A 17,167-nucleotide genomic window follows, 5' to 3' on the forward strand; every position below is an offset into this window, starting at 1 on the left:
ATTTGCAGATAACATTTTTAATGATATTTTGAATGAAAGCTATAATAGAGAAGATCACGATATATTCTGGTTCAATTCCAACAGTAGGATCTACATTCAGTCTCCATCACAAAAAATGTAGAATTTTCCACTCTCAACAAATTCAAGTTACAATTATCAATTCAAGCCAAATACAAAAACAAATTTACTGATGAGAGTGAATTACAATTACAATTCTATGTCAATAAAAATTAATAACACTAATGCTTATATATCAACCTATAGTACTATGCTGTTACATACAGAACATAGAAAATAATCTATAAACCGCAACTAACCTATAACAGCCATACCAGAATTACCAAACTCAGCCTAATCTTTGCTTAGTACTAACATGCAAAAATTGCTGCTACCACAATCTTTGCCCTATGCACTTCATATTTATAACATAATAACTTTCTCAATGCATCTTCATTTGCCCAAAAAGAAAAAGGCAGCTGGTGCTTAAAATTTTATTTTATTAGATAGAGATATTTTATAAAATTATCGCATGATTTTGCAGAAAATATGCAAATGACAGTTATAATGATATTGTGAATGAAAGCTGTAATAGAGAAGATGAACATCTCGATATATCCTGGTTCAATCCCAAAATGGGATCTACATCCAGTCTCCACCACAACAAATGGTAGAACTTTTCACTATAAACAAATTCAAGTTACAAATACCAATTCAAGCCAAATACAAAAACAAATTTCTCAAATGCCACTCATGGCTTTTTCTTGATGTTTTCACATCCTAGCATGACAGAAATTGATACTCACTTTCTAAGCTTTCTCTTTCTTATAAATAGAATAACTCATATCAGCTATCCTAAAATAGAATGAAATGATGAAGACATGAAAACTCTTTTTTCTTTTAACATTGCAAGTTTGTACACTTTCTGCCTATTTTTGACAGGCTGCTCCAACTGTATCCTTATCATTGAAGGTGCTCTTGTTGCATTTTGATTGATCTATCGGTCTTAGCGAAATTCTGTTCTACATCATCTACTTCTACTTTTGATTTTGTATGAGGATGGTGTCTTCCATGAATTCAGCTTTTGTATGGATGCAGAGACCACACCTCGTGAAATCATTCTTGACCTGGTTCCCTTGCTCTCCAAATTGAGCCTACTCCAACTTCACTTCAATTTGTTTCTTGCTGCACCGAAACAAACACATTAGAACAACTCATACAATTTTTGCTTAGCACACATTAACTCAAATCATAAATGTTTGGGATCACAGAGTTTATTAGTTTCTTAATTCAACAGAATTAATAATAAGAAAATAAACTTATACCAAATCCAACAAAGGGCACGGGCAAGCAAGCAGGAGCAACAGGAAGAAAGGTAATGAAAGGCCTTCCATTTGGGTGTAGGACAAGGCATGGTGCAAAAGTAGCTAATTGAAATAAGAAAAAAAAAGAAGAAAAACCATTAAAATAGAAAAGGTAAAAAATGGAAGGGAAAGATTTCATCATTCTCAAGGTATGATCCTTGAATTAACAAAACAAGCTTCAATAGACAGAGAAGCATCCTTACAAGAATGGAGGTGCACAACCGAACTGCATTAAATTGACAAGTCCCAGAAGAATCATTAAATGTCCCTATACATGAAGAACAAAGAAGAAGAAATTAGGAATAAAAAGGATCAAAATTTGGAAATAAAAGTAAGATTAAGTAGGAGAGAATGAATATGATGTAGGAGAAGATGAAGTGGGTTTGGGATATAGAGAGATAGCAAAAGAGTTACCTCTTTTAAGATGTTGACTCATTGAATCAGTTTCTCATCAACAAATATTACGGGGATGTGGGAAATGGATGGCCAAATGTGGGGGTCCTTCCTCTCTATGCCTTCACCCAACAACCCACATTCACTGATTCTGAGTTGTCTTAAAGAGCCAGGCAATCTTATTATGTTCTCCAGCTTAGGGCAACCTGAAATTATTAAGTATAGGAGGGACTGTGACTGTGACAGCTCCAGAGATGTCAAATTTTCATGTCTTGCGATTGTGAGAGACTGGAGATTTGGGAACGGTGGGAATGCGAAGGATGTAAGCGAATCACAGCTGTTGTGTATTTCTAATCCCTGTAGCGAGTGATGTTGTTGGTGTTGCATTGGGAATTCTACATTCTTGCAATCTATGATGTACAGCTCTTTCAATGAAGGGGGCAAAGAATCCCCTGGAAATGATATGGCTGTTGAGCAGTTTGAGATGCTTAACTCTCTGAGTGAGGTTGGTTGGGTGTGGGTCATGGCCTCAAACACATACTCCACCTGCTGCTCTCCATTAATTACTACTTTCTCCAACACCAAGAAAGGTAATGAACGGCGTTCCATTTGGGTGTAAGACAAGGCATGGTGCAAAAGTAGCTGATTGAAGTAAGAAAAAAAGAAGAAGAAAAAGCATTAATAGAAAAGGTAAAAAATGGAAGGGAAAGATTTCATCATTCTCAAGGTATGATCCTTGAATTAACAAAACAATCTTCAATAGAGAGATGTTAGAGACAGAGGAGCATCCTTACAAGAACGGAGGTGCACAACCGAACTGCATTAAATTGATAAGTCCCAGTAGAATCATTCAATGTCCCTATACATGAAGAACAAAGAAGAAGAAATTAGGGAAAAAAAAGACCAAAATGGAAATTGTATACCCATACTATAAGTTCCCAAAAGTAGGCATTGAGTAGAGTGGTGATGAACAGTATGAAAAGAGAGGAATCAGTTTTGTGTTTTCCGCAAAAGAGTAGGAGACACAGAATTTGAATGAGGTATAGAAATTTGGAAATGAAAGTAAGATTATGTAGGAGAGAATGAATACGATGTTGGAGAAGATGAAGTGGGTTTGGGATATAGAGAGATAGCAAAAGATTTACCTCTTTTAAGATGTTGAGTCATTGCCAATCCGTCTCCTATCAACATATATTTCAGGGATGTGGGAAATGGATGGCCAAATGTGGGGGTCCTTCCTCTCTATGACTTCACCCAACAATGGACATTCGAAGATTCTGAGTGCACTTAAAGAGGCAGGCAGCCTTATTATGTTCTCCAGCTTAGGGCAACCTGAAATTGTTAAGTATAGGAGGGACTGTGACTGTGACACCTCCAGAGATGTCAAATTTTCACATCTTGCCATTCTCAGTAAGCAAAGAGTTGGGAACGCTGGCAACGCGAAGGATCTAAGTGAATCGAAGCTGTTGTCTATTTGAAGACTCGTTAGTGAGTGATGTTGTTGGTGTTGCATTGGGAATTCTACATTCTTGCAGTTATTGATCCGCAACTGTTTCAATGAAGGGGGCAAAGCATCTCCTGGAAATGATATGGCTGATGAGCAATTTGAGATGCCTAGCTCTTTGAGAGAGGTTGGTTGGGTGTGGGTCATGGCCTCAAACACATACTCCACCTGCTGCTCTCCATTAACCCATAGTCTCTCCAACATGGAAAGTGGTAGCTCCCGCATTCTTGCTTCCTGTTTGCCAGATATTATTAATGAGCGTATGATGGGAGCTCTTGGCAGATAACAACCAATCTCCTCGCATCCTCTAATGTGGAGTGATTTCAAAGACGGAAGGAAAGTGGGCAAATCTCCTCTTAACTTAGGACAATCCCATATCTCAAGTGTCTCAAGTTTCGGAAATGGTGCATCATCATCATCATCACATTCATATGACTCCCATTCCTCCCAGCAACGCATATCATCAAAATGCAGAGATTTAAGGGATCGGAAGGGTGTCTCCTGATGCTGATGAGTTCCATCACCCTTATAGAATGACCCACCAATCTTCTTCACCATATCAAATCCTGAAATCTCCAATCTCGTTAGAGCGGGTAACTGTCCAAGTGAAGGAAGCACCCAACAATTCCTGCATCCCCTCATCTCCAACGAAGTCATGTTGTGGTACGAACACTGCCCTACCCAATCCGGAAACATCGTACCTCTGTAACCCCATAAGCTTAGCATCTTCAAGTCTTTGTGAGGACGTAATTTGTCAAGTACATCTTTTTCACTTTGGGAATCACAAACCTCACTTTTTTCAAATGATGACCACCACAACTCCAAAGCATTCAGGTGTATTTTTTCATCCATCCTTGCATTCGATGCTTCAACACTATTCTTAACATTCTCTAGTTTCTTAAGACAAAATGAGCCATGAAGATGTGCTAGCTCTCCCAATTCTACGAACCCATTCTCTTCATGTTTGCCCGCAATATAGTCACTTAAAAATTGCAAATCTTTTAATTTGCTCATCTTTTTTGGCATCTCTTCCACCGAAATAGAGCCAAAAATATCAAGATGACGCAAATTCACAAGATTTTGCATCTTGCTAGGAAGCTTTTTAAGATTTCTACAGTTTCTCAACTTCAAGGTTTGTAAATTGTACAAGCAACTTAAAGACTCGGGCAAAGTCACCATGGATGTGTCTGAAAGATCCAAATAACACAAATGGATCAATTCACCAATTGAACGATGCAACAAGTTTTCATCATCTGAAAAAATTTTAAATGACAAAACTCGTAAGCACTTCAATTGTTCTAGTAAGTCACAAGGAACTACTACTCCCTCTGAGAATTCATGATATGCATCCAAATTGACTTGCAGCAATGTCCTTGCATGCTTTAAACTATCACATACTTCCAGGATCTTTGAGACTGAATCCTTGTTGTGCAAAACATATGACAAATGACGAGTTTTGATATCGTGCTTGAGTACATTCTTGACTTCAAAGGTTCTAAAATAGAACTTTTCACCATAGAATGTTGCTAAATCATGCATGAGATCGTGCATTACAAATGAAGTTTCATAAGCATTATGAGAAGGTTGAAAAAATGATCTTGATGCTAAATCACTAAAATACTCATAGCCAACTTCTTCTAAAGTGCTTCCCCCCCTCGGCTGTTGCAAAAGACCCTCGGCCATCCACAATAACACCAATTCATCTCTATCAAATTCATAGTCTTTGGGATACAAAGAACAATAAACAAAACAACGTTTTAAGTGCGAAGGAAGGTGGTAATAACTGATCCTCAAAGCAGGAATAATTTCAATTTCCTCTTCAGAAAATTCCCAAATTTCACTGTTCAAAACATTTTTCCAATCCTTTTCATTATCTTTGGACCTTAATAAGCTCCCAAGTGCTTGAGCAGCTAGAGGTAATCCCTTGCACTTTTTAACAATCTCTCTGGCAACTTTTTCAAAAGCTAGACGCTCTCCAGAAAGAAATGCATGATTTGCAAACACTACCCAACAATCTTCATCATTCAACGCACTCAAATTATAGGCTTGATAATGAAAACCTTTCACCATGTTTGCAATCTTTTCGCTACGAGTTGTCACAAGGATCTTACTCCCCTCACTTCCACATCTAAAAGGAATCAGAAAATTTGCCCAAGTTGTGTAATTGTTACTCCAAAAGTCATCCAAAACAACCAAGAATTTCATCCCTGTTAGCTTACTCCTTAAATGTTGTTGAGCTGAGTTTAAGCTATTCATATCACAGGGACTAGTAGTTATTTCCTCTATTACAGTCTTTGTCACTTTAAGAACATCAAATTCTTCCCCAACACAAACCCATGCTCTAACATTAAACTTTTGCTGCACTTTGTCATCATGAAAAACCAACTTAGCCAAAGTAGTTTTTCCGATCCCACCCATACCCCAGATAGGGATGACAGATAGTTCACCATCATTAGTATCATCTAACAACAATTTGACTATATCCTCCCTGTCTTGGTCCCTACCAACAAATACATCAGACTTTTGAACAAGAGATGTTGATTCGATTCTCCCAGACATGTTCTTGGCTACAATCTTTTCTAGACGAAGGATATCTTTGTGTTTTGCAATATCTTCTAGTCTAGCAATGATGTCTTCAATCCTAGTAACCATCTCCCTATCTTGCAAATTGAGAAAGCGAGACAGGAAGTTACCTGGTGGATCCTTCTGAGTCGCAGCTTTGGTGGCGACTTCATCCAACAAGTCATCAGCATCATAGACAGCATCTTGGAGATCTTCGAGCCACCTCTTGACAGCAGAGTCAGTGATCTGTTTCTTCTCAGCATCATTCAGCACAGCTTCAACCACGTTTAGAATGGTCTTCAGCTTTTGAAGCAGCTTCTGGTCAACCTTCTTTCCTCGCATCATGTTGATGATCTCAGGATCAGACAGCCTGTCGAAAAGAACATTGAGAAACGAAGAGAGGAAAGCTCCTCCAACAACTGATGCAGCCATGTTCACAAGAGCAAGAAAGTAAGTAAGGGTGAGAGAAGTTGTGTAGTTTGCACTGGAATTTAAAAATTCTGAGGAACACAAAATGGTAAGAAGGAAGTGGTAGGTTGCAGTGAGTTTAGCCAAGTATATGGTATTGTAAATTGACTTCAAAATTGAGATGCTTATTGGTCTTCTGGACAAGTTCACATGATGCTTCTGGGTCCTTTCCTCCAAAACAGTGACATATTTGAATGCTTTCATAAAGTGTATAGTCCACTGCATCCTGTAGCCAATAGAGTGATGTTTGCTTCCATTATTAAGTTGAAGCAAAAATTCTTCTTTTGTTTTTACATTCATTCACACATTTCTTACTTTTTTATCGAAAAAGTTACTTTTATTTTCTAAATGGAATCCAAATGTATTGAAATGATAAGTATGATGTTTAACATCATGGGGACCATCCTCCACCAACTGATGAGAAAATCAAATGTGAATGGTCCTTAGTTGTATTATTAGCTTTGCATACAGTAATCTGCAAAGAAAAAGGTTTAATTTGTGTTTAAGCAAATTTTGATGCTTTCCACATTTAACCAAAATCACGGATTCAATTCATAACTATTTTAGTAACAAACTACAGCATGGATAATAATGAAGATCCCCTTGTAGTTCTAATTGTTGCTATACACTCAAATCTCCAAGAAAAGAAGGTAAACTATGTATGCTATGTAATACTATCTATATAATCAACATTTTAGAATATAGAGTAAAGTATATTTTTTTATCCTGAATTTTGGCAAAAATTTTAAATATATTCTTAAATTTTATTTTGTTTTAATTTTGTTCAAAAAATTTTCGATTTGTACCAAATATACTCTTGACAGCTAAATTTTCAAAAAATTTAAGATCAATTCAAAAATAATGCATTAAAATTATGCTGAATTTGCTTATTTTAAAAGTTATTCTTATAAAATTGTTGTCGAATTGGTCTTATTTTTTTTTGAAAAATTAGCTGTTAGGGATATATTCTATGCAAATCAAAAAATTTTTAGATAAAATTAAAATATAATAAAATTTATAAATATTTTTAAAACTTTTGTCAAATTTTGAGAATAAAAAATATAATTTACTCTTCTTTAATAATATAACATTTTTTTTTTGGTATTTAATAATATAACATTTTAGCATAACATGGCAGGTGATATTACATGACTCAACTCAGATTTCCCATGTTCACAAGATCAAGAAAATATGGATCAAGGAAGTGGTTTGTAGTTTCTGTTTGCACTCAACTCAGATTTCCCACAAAGGGTAAGCAAGTAGTAGCATGTAATGAGGTATATGATGTGGTACTGATAAAAGTTTTTGTATCAAAATTATATTGACTTCAAATGTTTATTGCTCTTCCGGGCAAGTTCACAAGATGCTTCTTGCTTTCTTCCTCCAAAGCAGTGACATGTTTGAGTGCTTTCATAAAGTGTATGGTCCACATCAATGATAATTATGATACTTTTATTCTTCTAAATGGAATCCAAATTTATTCAGAAATGTTGAAAAATCACATCAATGATAATTATGGTGTTTTAATTAATGTGGCCCCTCCTCCACTGACTAAGAAAACCAAATGTAAATGGTTCTTATTACTTTATTAGCTATACAGTAATCTGCATTATTGTCTTTGTCCTACTTGCTTAAATTATTCCATGAAAAAAAAGTAATGTACTTTCAAATCAAATGTACCCATGTACCTATTTTTTAAGCTTCATTGTGAAAGAAAAATGATTCTAAATTTACTTTTGTGCCTGTTTAGATTGGTCAATCGACATTTAGGTATGGAAACTCAAATTCAATTTATGAACTCCATTTCATTTTAATATTGTTAAAAAAAATTGAAGTAGAATAAAGAAAACAATTGAGTGGTAACACGTGTCAAGAAAGTTTTAGCATGATTAAACACTATTTAGTAATAGATTACAGAGATATGATTATTATACCAATAAATTACAGCATGGGATAATGGAGATTCCCTTGTAGTTGAAGTTGTTGCCACACTCTCATAGTGTTCAAGGTAACAAGGGAAAGTGTGTATACATAAAAGTTTTTGGAGAATATGACAGGTGATTACATAGCACAAAGTAAGTCACTAACTACCCATTCCCCTTCCCTTCATGACATGTCTCCTTAGACCTGGTATATGAACATTGGTGATATAATCTTTCCAATCTATTGCCTTTACATCAAATCCAAATTCCCTTTTTTCTTCTTCAGACATGATTTCCATTAATCTTTCTGTGTTACTGTTATCAAACCTGCATCAAAGAAATAATTGGTTTCATGTCATTAATCTAGTCTAGAAAAGAGTACTAATCACTTTTTTTTTCTTCTAAACTTGAATTATTAAGTATGGGATACAGCATTATATAATGCAGATACAAGGATATGACAATGTTTAAAGATTACAGCTCTAATATAAAATCTAATAAAGTTGGTTAAATTAGAATCTAACCTTCCACCATAAAATGTGTATGGTTCATAAATATTGGCTAAGTACTTTGCTTGCTCCACTGATTTTCTACAAATATTTTCAAGTTTCTGAGACATCTTCCCCTTTGATGAGGCCATAGCTGTGAGTCCACTCTTCTGAATAGCATCTCTCCATAAGTGGCCAGAGAATTCCTCTGTGGAGCTAAACAACTTCATCAATGGAACTTGAATTGGCCTACCCTTTGAGTCAATGCATGGAGAGGAGCTATAATGTTCATAGAGCAATCTTGCAAGGTCTTGGAACACCAAAGGGTTCACTACAGATGAAGCAATTTGATACACATTGATATCTCGCTTTTGATCCATTCCATGTCTTGCCATTGCTGCCAAGGTTGCATTAACAACCATGTCAGATGGAACCTATGAAAGCATATTAGTCATTGTTAGTTTGAGTTATTAGAAAACCTGAGTTTATGAATTAAATTCTTTCTGTGTTTTTCTTTCCAAGTAAAGAATTCTATTAAATAATGCAATTATATTAGTTTCACTTACCACATCAAGTACCCCATTTGGATCTACCAAGAAACCTGTTAGCTGTCCTTTCCCATAGCATAGAACTATTGGATCCATCATCCTAAAAAGTTGACAGAAAATTGTTAGTTCTATCATGCAAATGTCATTGCTATTATTAGGTTATTCAAAGGTGCTTGGTAGATGAATTGCTTCTTTTTCCTTCTTATTTCTGGGAATAGATTTCTTAGGCATGTATCTTCCAGAGCCTTTGGTAGGTAGAATGTAACAATTTGATATAGCTGAGACTATGTTTGTGGAATGCTAGGTAAAAATTGTTCTCAGAAATGTAACACACTTGAAAATATTTTTAAAGTGACAGAAATATTTTCACATTCGTGAAACAAAAATGCTATGTGCACACTAAAAATCAGCCACTATGTATTTGGTGTATATGTAGCATGGTTGTTCTTGAAAATATGAAAATATTCGCCCTACCATTATTTAACATACCTATTTCCTTCCATCCATCCAGGAAATGGTTCTTTAAAAGTGCTTTCTATAACGCTTGGACGAATTACAACAACTGGAATATCTTCCCTCAATTTATCAATCATCATTTCTCCCATAGCTTTTGTGAACACATAAGTATCTTGCCACCCATATCTTCTAGCCCTGTTAAGAAAACAAAATAACAAAAATTTAGACAAACAATTCCAAAAATGGTCAAGGATTTTGTGACAAAGTAGTATTTTTTACTTTTTTTATTTTGGTTAACAATGAAGAGAACACAGAAAACTAAAGGACTCTGCATACCTTTCTAGACCCATCTCCCTCATCTTTTGAGCTAGTAAGTTGTCTTCAATGTTCCCATTGTAATTCGAAACCATGTTTATTTCGCCTTCGATGTCCAATGCTGGAAGAAAACTTTGTGGAATTTCAGAGATGGATTTTTCTCTAGCTATGCAATCTCCAATGCTAAATGGTCTTTCCATAATTCTTCCTTGTCTTTGTCCATTGACATAAGCTGCATAATGGAAGCAAGTTTTCTTTGGTTAATAATGTAATAAAAATTAGCAAATGATGATTACTTGTTTTTTTGGCCCTTATTATCTTTTTACCTGTTGAAACATGCAGAAAGAGCTTAAGCTTCTTGCATTTTTTCGCAATGTTCATAAGGCGACACGGTCCTTTGGTGTTTATGTTGATAGCAGTATCATATCTGATCATACTAGTCAAATTATTACAATGAATAGCTCAATATTAAAATGGTTGGAACTTGTTGTTGCGAAATTATTGCACTAACCTTTCATCAAATGTTGTATTAGCTGCAGAATTTACAATTACATCTACCTCATCCATAATAACATTGGAAGAATCTTCATCTAGTCCAAGATTCGATTCGCAAATGTTGCCTACTACAGGTACTAGCTTGCTCAACATAAAGGCTTTGTAGGATTTTCCATGGATTTGTCTAAGGCATTTGAAAAGCTCTGTATTTATTATCTAATCACAAGCAAACAACATTTAAAATGAGATGAAGAAACATGTAAATCCAATGAAGTTGAAAAAAAAGAGAAAATTCCATAAAAAACATACTTCATTCTGTAATCTCTCCATTGCAGCTTGCTTATTCTTTGCCTTGATCAAAAGGTAAATCTTTCCAACATCTGGTTCTGTTCTTAGAATCTTCTCAATAAGAACTGGTTCAAATAGTAAAACATATGCTGTTATAGATCATAGTTAAGATACATAACAAGATCATTTCTAGAAAAAAAAAGGGTTTTATACTCTACCTTTTGCTAGAAAACCGGTTGCACCTGTAATAAAAAACTTCTTCCCTCTTAGGAATTTGACAATGCCTATTCCATCTTCAAATCCTACTAATGTGGTGGATGTTGGTCCACCATAAGGCACCAAATCCTTCACCACAATATCTGTCTGGCTTTTCCCATTTTGAGACAAGACCAAGCTTCCTGCATCCATTAGAGTCGTGGCGTGATCAGCGCTAAACGATGCTGATCTTTCTGTTAACACGGAAGACATGCCAGCAGACTTGATCACATTTCCACCACCTTGGCAGAACACAACATTGTTCTTCCTCCTTGCATGGTGCCATTCACTATTTTCATGCATACCAATGAGTTTACTTAGTAAACTTGATGAAGAACTTAGGGACAGTATCCCCATGACTTGCTAGGAAAATTGAACAAGAACCAATGTCAACAAAGACAAAAGGATTAACACTAACTAAAGGTAATGCAGTTAAAATTTGTTGGGTTGAAACCTTAGCTAATTTCTTTCTGAACCAAAAAAAGAAAAGCAAGTAAACAAACTCAGTTCAATACAAAGAGAATGAGAGAAGAGTAATGTTGTTGATACATTGAAGTGAAAAGAAAGAGAGGTAGGGTGGATTTAAGGATGAAGGTGTTGAGTGTTAGGTACCTTTATAATATATAGTTTTTTTTTTTATATATCAAATGTGACTATATTATTATTTCATAAGAAGCTCTCTTTTTGCTTCATTGTCAGTTTGTCACACTTCCCACAAAGGCACCTAAAGCTAAGATGGCGGGAGAGCTCTCTTTCTTTCATTTGTTTGATTACTCATCTTTGGTTAGTTTTGGTTTTCTATGGTATTTTATTTACTAGAAAATGTAGAGGAAGAAAGGGTGTGAGACTTTGACTGGTTCTCCTTCATGTGCACCTAGGATATATAGCCAGGTAAACTATATTAGTATAGTTATTTCAGCAAAAATTCAGGGGATAAAATAGCCCCTCAAGATTTGAGAGCTACAAATTTGTTAGGTTCAAATCTTGAGAATCCACTTTACAGGGTTAATACTAATTATTATTTATTATTAAATTTCAGTTAAATTTGTTAATAAAGTTATGTAATTTGTTGATTAGCATTTAACATCAACATAATATTCATTTGTCATAAACATAAATATTTTTATATTACGAGAGAAATACTTGCATGTTCTTGAAACACATTTAATGTAGAGCCCTAAATATTTATAGTTGTGATTGTAGTTGTTGCTGATATTCGAGCATGCATTAAATGTGCTCAGGACCATGTAAGAATTTTCGTATTTTTAAAGACAATCAAGATGTTAAAGACTTTTTGAAATTCATGAGAGACACTTCTTTTCTTTGTTACCACACATTTGAAAGTTGTTGTAATTGCTTTTTATGATGATGCCAACTCAGTTTGGTTGCAAGTGATTAAAATTATGATTTCTATAAGAGTGATATAACATGGAAAATACATGACATAAAAATTCTCACTGTCTCACAGCACATGTGACATGTCCTAAGTCAACACCATGCATTCTCTGTGCTTTTTCTCTCTCTCTCGCGCATCAAAATCAGTGGAGCTAAATGCTAATGACTAGTAATTGAGAAATATGAAAAACTATAGTGTATAAGATGATAATTATCATATGACAAGTTTTCCTCCCTTTTTTTTTCAATTCCTACAATCCTCAATATTTGACATACTCAAAATCACAATTACAACTATCCAAACTACGATAGAATAGAAAATAAGAGATTCAAATAATGAAAAATATAAATTGACAAGCTATTGTATCTTTATTACAAATATTTTAATTTGAAACTTCTCTCATATGGTTAAAGTAAACTTTAAAACAGATACAGAATTATGAAAATTGATAAAATTATAGCCATCATTAAAATAAAAAATAAAAAAAGACATTTATCAATCGATAAATATTTTGAGGTTGGAAATCTAACAGCAACAAGCGTTTGTAGTCCAACGGTTAGGATAATTGCCTTCCAAGCAATAGACCCGGGTTCGACTCCCGGCAAACGCAGTCATGTTTTTCAACTTTGACTTTTCATAATTTATCTCTATACCATTATGGGATTTTTTTTATTATGATGATGATATGAAATTGGTTCTAAAATGTTTCATTTGATATAATGTTGGGGCGAGCATAAAGCTAATTATTAAGTAATTATACTTTAATGACATACATATTTAAATATTTAAAGCAAAATCTTTATAGTAAAATATTCTTATGTGAGTATAAGAATATAATGCTTTCGAATAATTATATCAAATCACTGTCCAAATTATTACAATAACACATACTTGTATTAAACATCGCTAAATTGTGATCAAAGGTTCACGAGAAACTCTATTCAAGAAGATAAAAGAGTACTACAGAATCAGATGATAACAGGTACACACCAAGATATAAAAGTGACTTCTCAGGGCCACTAAATTGTTGCAAAATCTAGGGCGAAATTTTCAGAGAATGATTAATCTCCATGTATGCACCTGGTACAGTTGCATTGAAAACCAAATCCCCGAGATAAAAGTTCTTGCCGAGCATCGCGGTCCAGGCTGGCATCAATGTAGCAGATTCTAAGTTCTTCACCTGCAGCTTACAATAAGAAAGAGAACTTTAGTCCGTCAATGATGGCTTATTCAAAGCAATTTCAATCAGCTAAAAGAAAAGAATTCAGTTGCTACTCATAGAGACCAGTATTGTACAAGGTTCCTAATAAGAATGTTAGAAACTGAAAGTGGCTTCTTTTTCTAATCATGAAAGATGCTCATAAAACTTGCTTTTCCTAGTTATATTCTGTGGTGAGTTCTCAGGATTTGATTGGACATAAGTTCTATTGGCTGCATCCAACTAAATAGAAGCCTCCTCTTATATCCGAGATTTGGAATAGTTACATAAAGTTTGGTAACGAAACAATGGCAAAATTTCATTCCAATTCAAAAAAAAAAATTTAAGAGCTTTTAGATGAAGAATGCATCAAATCTAAAAGTTGCCAGATAACTCACCTACAAGATAAAAATTGGAAGAAAACAATAAGTTAAAATAAAATAAAACATAGGCCAAACCTTCGTCAACATCACGAAGGGCCTTCAATTTTGCATCTGCGTTATCTATCCATATAATGTGCGCATTTGGATCTGCAATACCAATTAGTTAGATCGTTCAATTCCTCCAAAAGATATGGTTTAAGGAGTTCAACATTTACAAGTTCTCCCAATCATGGAATGCAACATATGTTAAAGAAGGGATTTAGGGAAGAGAGTAAGACATGTAAGATCCATTTTGTTAATAGAAACAACGGGAAGTAATAGAAAATTGTACCAACCACAATCATGATTGTAGAAGGACGGAAGTATGTAGACAGCATGTCCAACGGCAGCTTCAGCTTCTACAGATGCCGCTGCTGACGAAAGAAGATCTTCATATAGCCCAGCAGCCAACTCAATGCGAAATGCATTGATTCGAATTCGTGCCAAAACACCAATGTACCATTGCTTGGTTAAAACTTGAAAATTGCTAGATAAGTAGTCTCTCAACTTATATATCTGTCTTTTTGTGTATGTGTGTGGCTGAGTGATTAGTAAATTGTACCTACTTCATACAAAATTCTGACGACACAAGGGGGATACAATCAATATGCTATTCATAGAAGGATACAAGAAATATCTTCATCTGAAATAAGTGTCTTTCTGAAAGCATTCCATAACAAGCCAAACTCTTCTTCCATCTGAAAAGTTATGCAATACATTGGAAGAAGTAATAATGAGAAAACTTCCAAATAACAATACTTAGTGAATTTGAATTTAGCATCAGTGTAAAACAGTTTTACACGTACATCCAATCACATAATGCCACATTATAAAAAATAACTACTATTTTCATTGACTGTGTGAATGGTCATCCAAAAGGACGGATGTGATTGCATAACTGTGTAAAACATTTTGCACTGTCAATGCATCATAATTAAACTCTTTTCCAAAACTATAAACATTTCATTCTTTCTAGAGAAACCTGACAAAAGATCTAATTTCTTTTGGATAAAACCTGACAAAAAATTATAACTACCTACACACAATTTTATTGCCATTATAATAAAATTCTACATGCCTCACCCGTGAAATCATCTGAGGTGTCAAATTGGCAGGTTGAAGTATGTCAACACTGTCACTTCTGGCAACTCCTGATATGACCATGCAAGCCAACCGCTTCACCATGAAAGGATATTTCAAACCATGGGTCCTTTGCAAAGAGATCAAGTAACCGTCAGCAACATAATAGGTGTGATAAGTCATAGTATCAAATGTTAATGAACAACATGTTTAATCATTTATGACTAGTACTATCCAAACATCTGATCATTGAAAAAAATTGGCGGTAAAGTTGCCGTAACTGTTAAACAAGATTATTTTGGAAAATCATACCTAGTTTCAAGCCATCTTTACGCAGGAGAAAGAAACAATCAAAATGACTAATTTGGGATACATGGTATGACTCCTGTAACCTTTTTACTACTCATACTATGCTGTTAAACAAGAAAGTGAAATTACTCAAATTAGGCAAAATATACATCGGTTAAATTATTTTCTTTTTATTAAAAGAAAGAGCAGAATTGTGGTAAATCTAAAACCTGTTAAGCAACTTACAAAACAAAAGAGCAAAATTAGTCCCATTAACATTAATGGTCAGTTCGGTACAGGGGTAAAAAATGGAGGAAACATTTCAAAGAGTAGAACTTATGATAAAATTGTATGCATTACTAATCCAAGCCAATTGCCAATTTGCCATTAAGTCACCAATTCTTGATGCTTGATAACAAAGTCTCCTACCCGCAATAGTCATCAAAAGCCGCCCAATCTGCTTTCATCTCAACATTGTAAAATTCCTAAATAATATAAAATTTCAAAATAAGAAAATCTCAACAGAGGTTTGAGTCTCAGTTGTAAAAATAACAGAATGCATACAAGAGTTCAAAAACACCAAGGCCAGAATCCATAGAGGCTGAACCTACATTTCCACTCTAAACATCATATCTTATACACATTTCTTCACTGAAACTACAAATTAGTAATACAAAATCCGCAGAAAAAGTTGTATTACACAATCCCCAGAACTTGCAACCCATCATTCTATTCAAGTATTCAGCACTAAGCATAGCACATCATTTGCTAGCCTTTTTGCATGCTACATTCTCCTTCTAGTAAGTTTTGGATTCGAAAATATGACACTACAAACTTCAACTCATCTTCCGATAATGCTTCAACTTGAACTGATTAGTCTAATTTCTAAAGCCAGGTAAATTCTTAGACATTTAAACAAAATTATTAATATAATTGTACACTTATTGTATGTCCTAAATTTTTTTTACTATTATTAAGCATCGTCTAGCTTAAAGTTAAGAGGCAAAACATCAAACAAGTGGTGAGCCAAAGCAAAAAGGAACTAAAACGCACCATGCAGCGTCGTTTACAATCTTCACTGCAAAACGACACGCGTTGAGCTTCGGAGCCATCGGGATTAGAGATTCTGCGGAGGCAGCAGTAACAGACAGTGTGGAGAACGTTGGGAGAAGGGTGGCATACGGCGGGCTTGGCGGTGTGAATGAGTTCTCCGGTGCCGATCGGACGGGTGGCGAAGACACCGCGCCCCGCCGAGTCTGTGAGGCCGACTCGAATAGGTGGCGGGTCGGGTCGTAGTTCCGGCGTGGCGGTGGTGGTGGTGGTGAAGTGGTGGAATTGAAACTTGTTTGACTTGGTGCGGAGGGAAGAAGCTAAACGGAGTGAGTGTGAGAGTGGAAATCGCATTTTGATTTTTCTTTTTGACTTCACGAAATTCATGTATAAGACTATAAGTGCAGAAGAAAATCTGTGAAGTAAGGCTGAATTAGCTGGTTAATCATCGCACACTGCTGTTTGAGACTTTGAGTAATCTTAATTCTTAATTATGTTAGTTTAATTATCCGCTAAATCTTAAATGTTTAATTAATCTTTATTCACCCGCCTGCGCAAGGTAAGTATCTTGATTCTTGATCTATTTGTTAGTGATTTTAGATAGGTTTAAGTTTAACCGTTTAACTAGTGTCTCTATAATTTCATTTAGTTTTTAATTAAGTTTTTATATTTTTTAAT

The 17,167-nt window shown here is 34.9% G+C and overlaps 3 protein-coding genes and 1 non-coding gene across 5 annotated transcripts; 1 reads left to right on the forward strand and 3 right to left on the reverse strand.

The window, feature by feature from the left end:
• Positions 1–589: 589 nt before the first annotated feature.
• LOC112730660 (putative disease resistance RPP13-like protein 1) lies at positions 590–6,541 on the reverse strand. Its single transcript, XM_025780728.3, has 6 exons — positions 2,900–6,541; positions 2,549–2,613; positions 1,776–2,396; positions 1,565–1,629; positions 1,323–1,424; positions 590–1,182 (listed from the first exon to the last, which is right to left on the reverse strand). The coding sequence occupies exon 1, from the start codon at positions 6,511–6,513 to the stop codon at positions 2,905–2,907; it is 3,609 nt and encodes a 1,202-aa protein (XP_025636513.1). The 5' UTR covers positions 6,514–6,541; the 3' UTR covers positions 590–1,182; positions 1,323–1,424; positions 1,565–1,629; positions 1,776–2,396; positions 2,549–2,613; positions 2,900–2,904.
• A 1,590-nt stretch (positions 6,542–8,131) lies between these two features.
• LOC112728571 (fatty acyl-CoA reductase 2, chloroplastic) lies at positions 8,132–11,964 on the reverse strand. Its single transcript, XM_025778764.3, has 9 exons — positions 11,019–11,964; positions 10,822–10,925; positions 10,529–10,728; positions 10,344–10,444; positions 10,039–10,249; positions 9,736–9,897; positions 9,265–9,346; positions 8,735–9,132; positions 8,132–8,537 (listed from the first exon to the last, which is right to left on the reverse strand). Exons 1-9 carry the CDS (start codon positions 11,410–11,412, stop codon positions 8,372–8,374), a joined length of 1,818 nt encoding a protein of 605 aa, XP_025634549.1. The 5' UTR covers positions 11,413–11,964; the 3' UTR covers positions 8,132–8,371.
• Positions 11,965–12,989: 1,025 nt separating this feature from the next.
• Positions 12,990–13,061, forward strand: TRNAG-UCC (transfer RNA glycine (anticodon UCC)). The gene has a single exon. It is a non-coding gene; the product is annotated as a tRNA-Gly (tRNA).
• Positions 13,062–13,249: 188 nt separating this feature from the next.
• LOC112728578 (histone-lysine N-methyltransferase ATXR4) lies at positions 13,250–16,991 on the reverse strand. 2 transcript variants are annotated; one of them, XM_025778772.3, is made up of 7 exons: positions 16,493–16,991; positions 15,869–15,924; positions 15,155–15,281; positions 14,700–14,769; positions 14,368–14,547; positions 14,108–14,179; positions 13,250–13,637 (listed from the first exon to the last, which is right to left on the reverse strand). In XM_025778772.3, exons 1-7 carry the CDS (start codon positions 16,874–16,876, stop codon positions 13,513–13,515), a joined length of 1,014 nt encoding a protein of 337 aa, XP_025634557.1. In that variant the 5' UTR covers positions 16,877–16,991; the 3' UTR covers positions 13,250–13,512. The 2 variants fall into 2 exon arrangements, with proteins under 2 accessions (XP_025634557.1, XP_025634558.1); XM_025778773.3 differs by having other exon boundaries at positions 13,250–13,631; positions 16,493–16,989.
• Positions 16,992–17,167: the final 176 nt, after the last annotated feature.

Source organism: Arachis hypogaea, chromosome 12, assembly GCF_003086295.3.
Source record: "Arachis hypogaea cultivar Tifrunner chromosome 12, arahy.Tifrunner.gnm2.J5K5, whole genome shotgun sequence".
Lineage (NCBI taxonomy): Eukaryota > Viridiplantae > Streptophyta > Magnoliopsida > Fabales > Fabaceae > Arachis > Arachis hypogaea.

Bases quoted from the DNA above. Each gene is read 5' to 3' on its own strand.
- LOC112730660 (XM_025780728.3), bottom strand. From the start codon at position 6,513: ATGCAGTGGACTATACACTTTATGAAAGCATTCAAATATGTCACTGTT.
- LOC112728571 (XM_025778764.3), bottom strand. From the start codon at position 11,412: ATGGGGATACTGTCCCTAAGTTCTTCATCAAGTTTACTAAGTAAACTC. The intron at 10,729-10,821 runs GTATGTTTTTTA...GCTTGTGATTAG, and splicing joins TGGAGAGATTACAGAATGAA to ATAATAAATACAGAGCTTTT. The intron at 10,250-10,343 runs GTAAAAAGATAA...TCCATTATGCAG, and splicing joins CTTTCTGCATGTTTCAACAG to CTTATGTCAATGGACAAAGA.
- LOC112728578 (XM_025778772.3), bottom strand. From the start codon at position 16,876: ATGAATTTCGTGAAGTCAAAAAGAAAAATCAAAATGCGATTTCCACTC. The intron at 15,282-15,868 runs GTAGGAGACTTT...CTCTTTGCAAAG, and splicing joins GCTTTTGATGACTATTGCGG to GACCCATGGTTTGAAATATC. The intron at 14,770-15,154 runs GTGAGGCATGTA...ATAACTTTTCAG, and splicing joins CACCTCAGATGATTTCACGG to ATGGAAGAAGAGTTTGGCTT.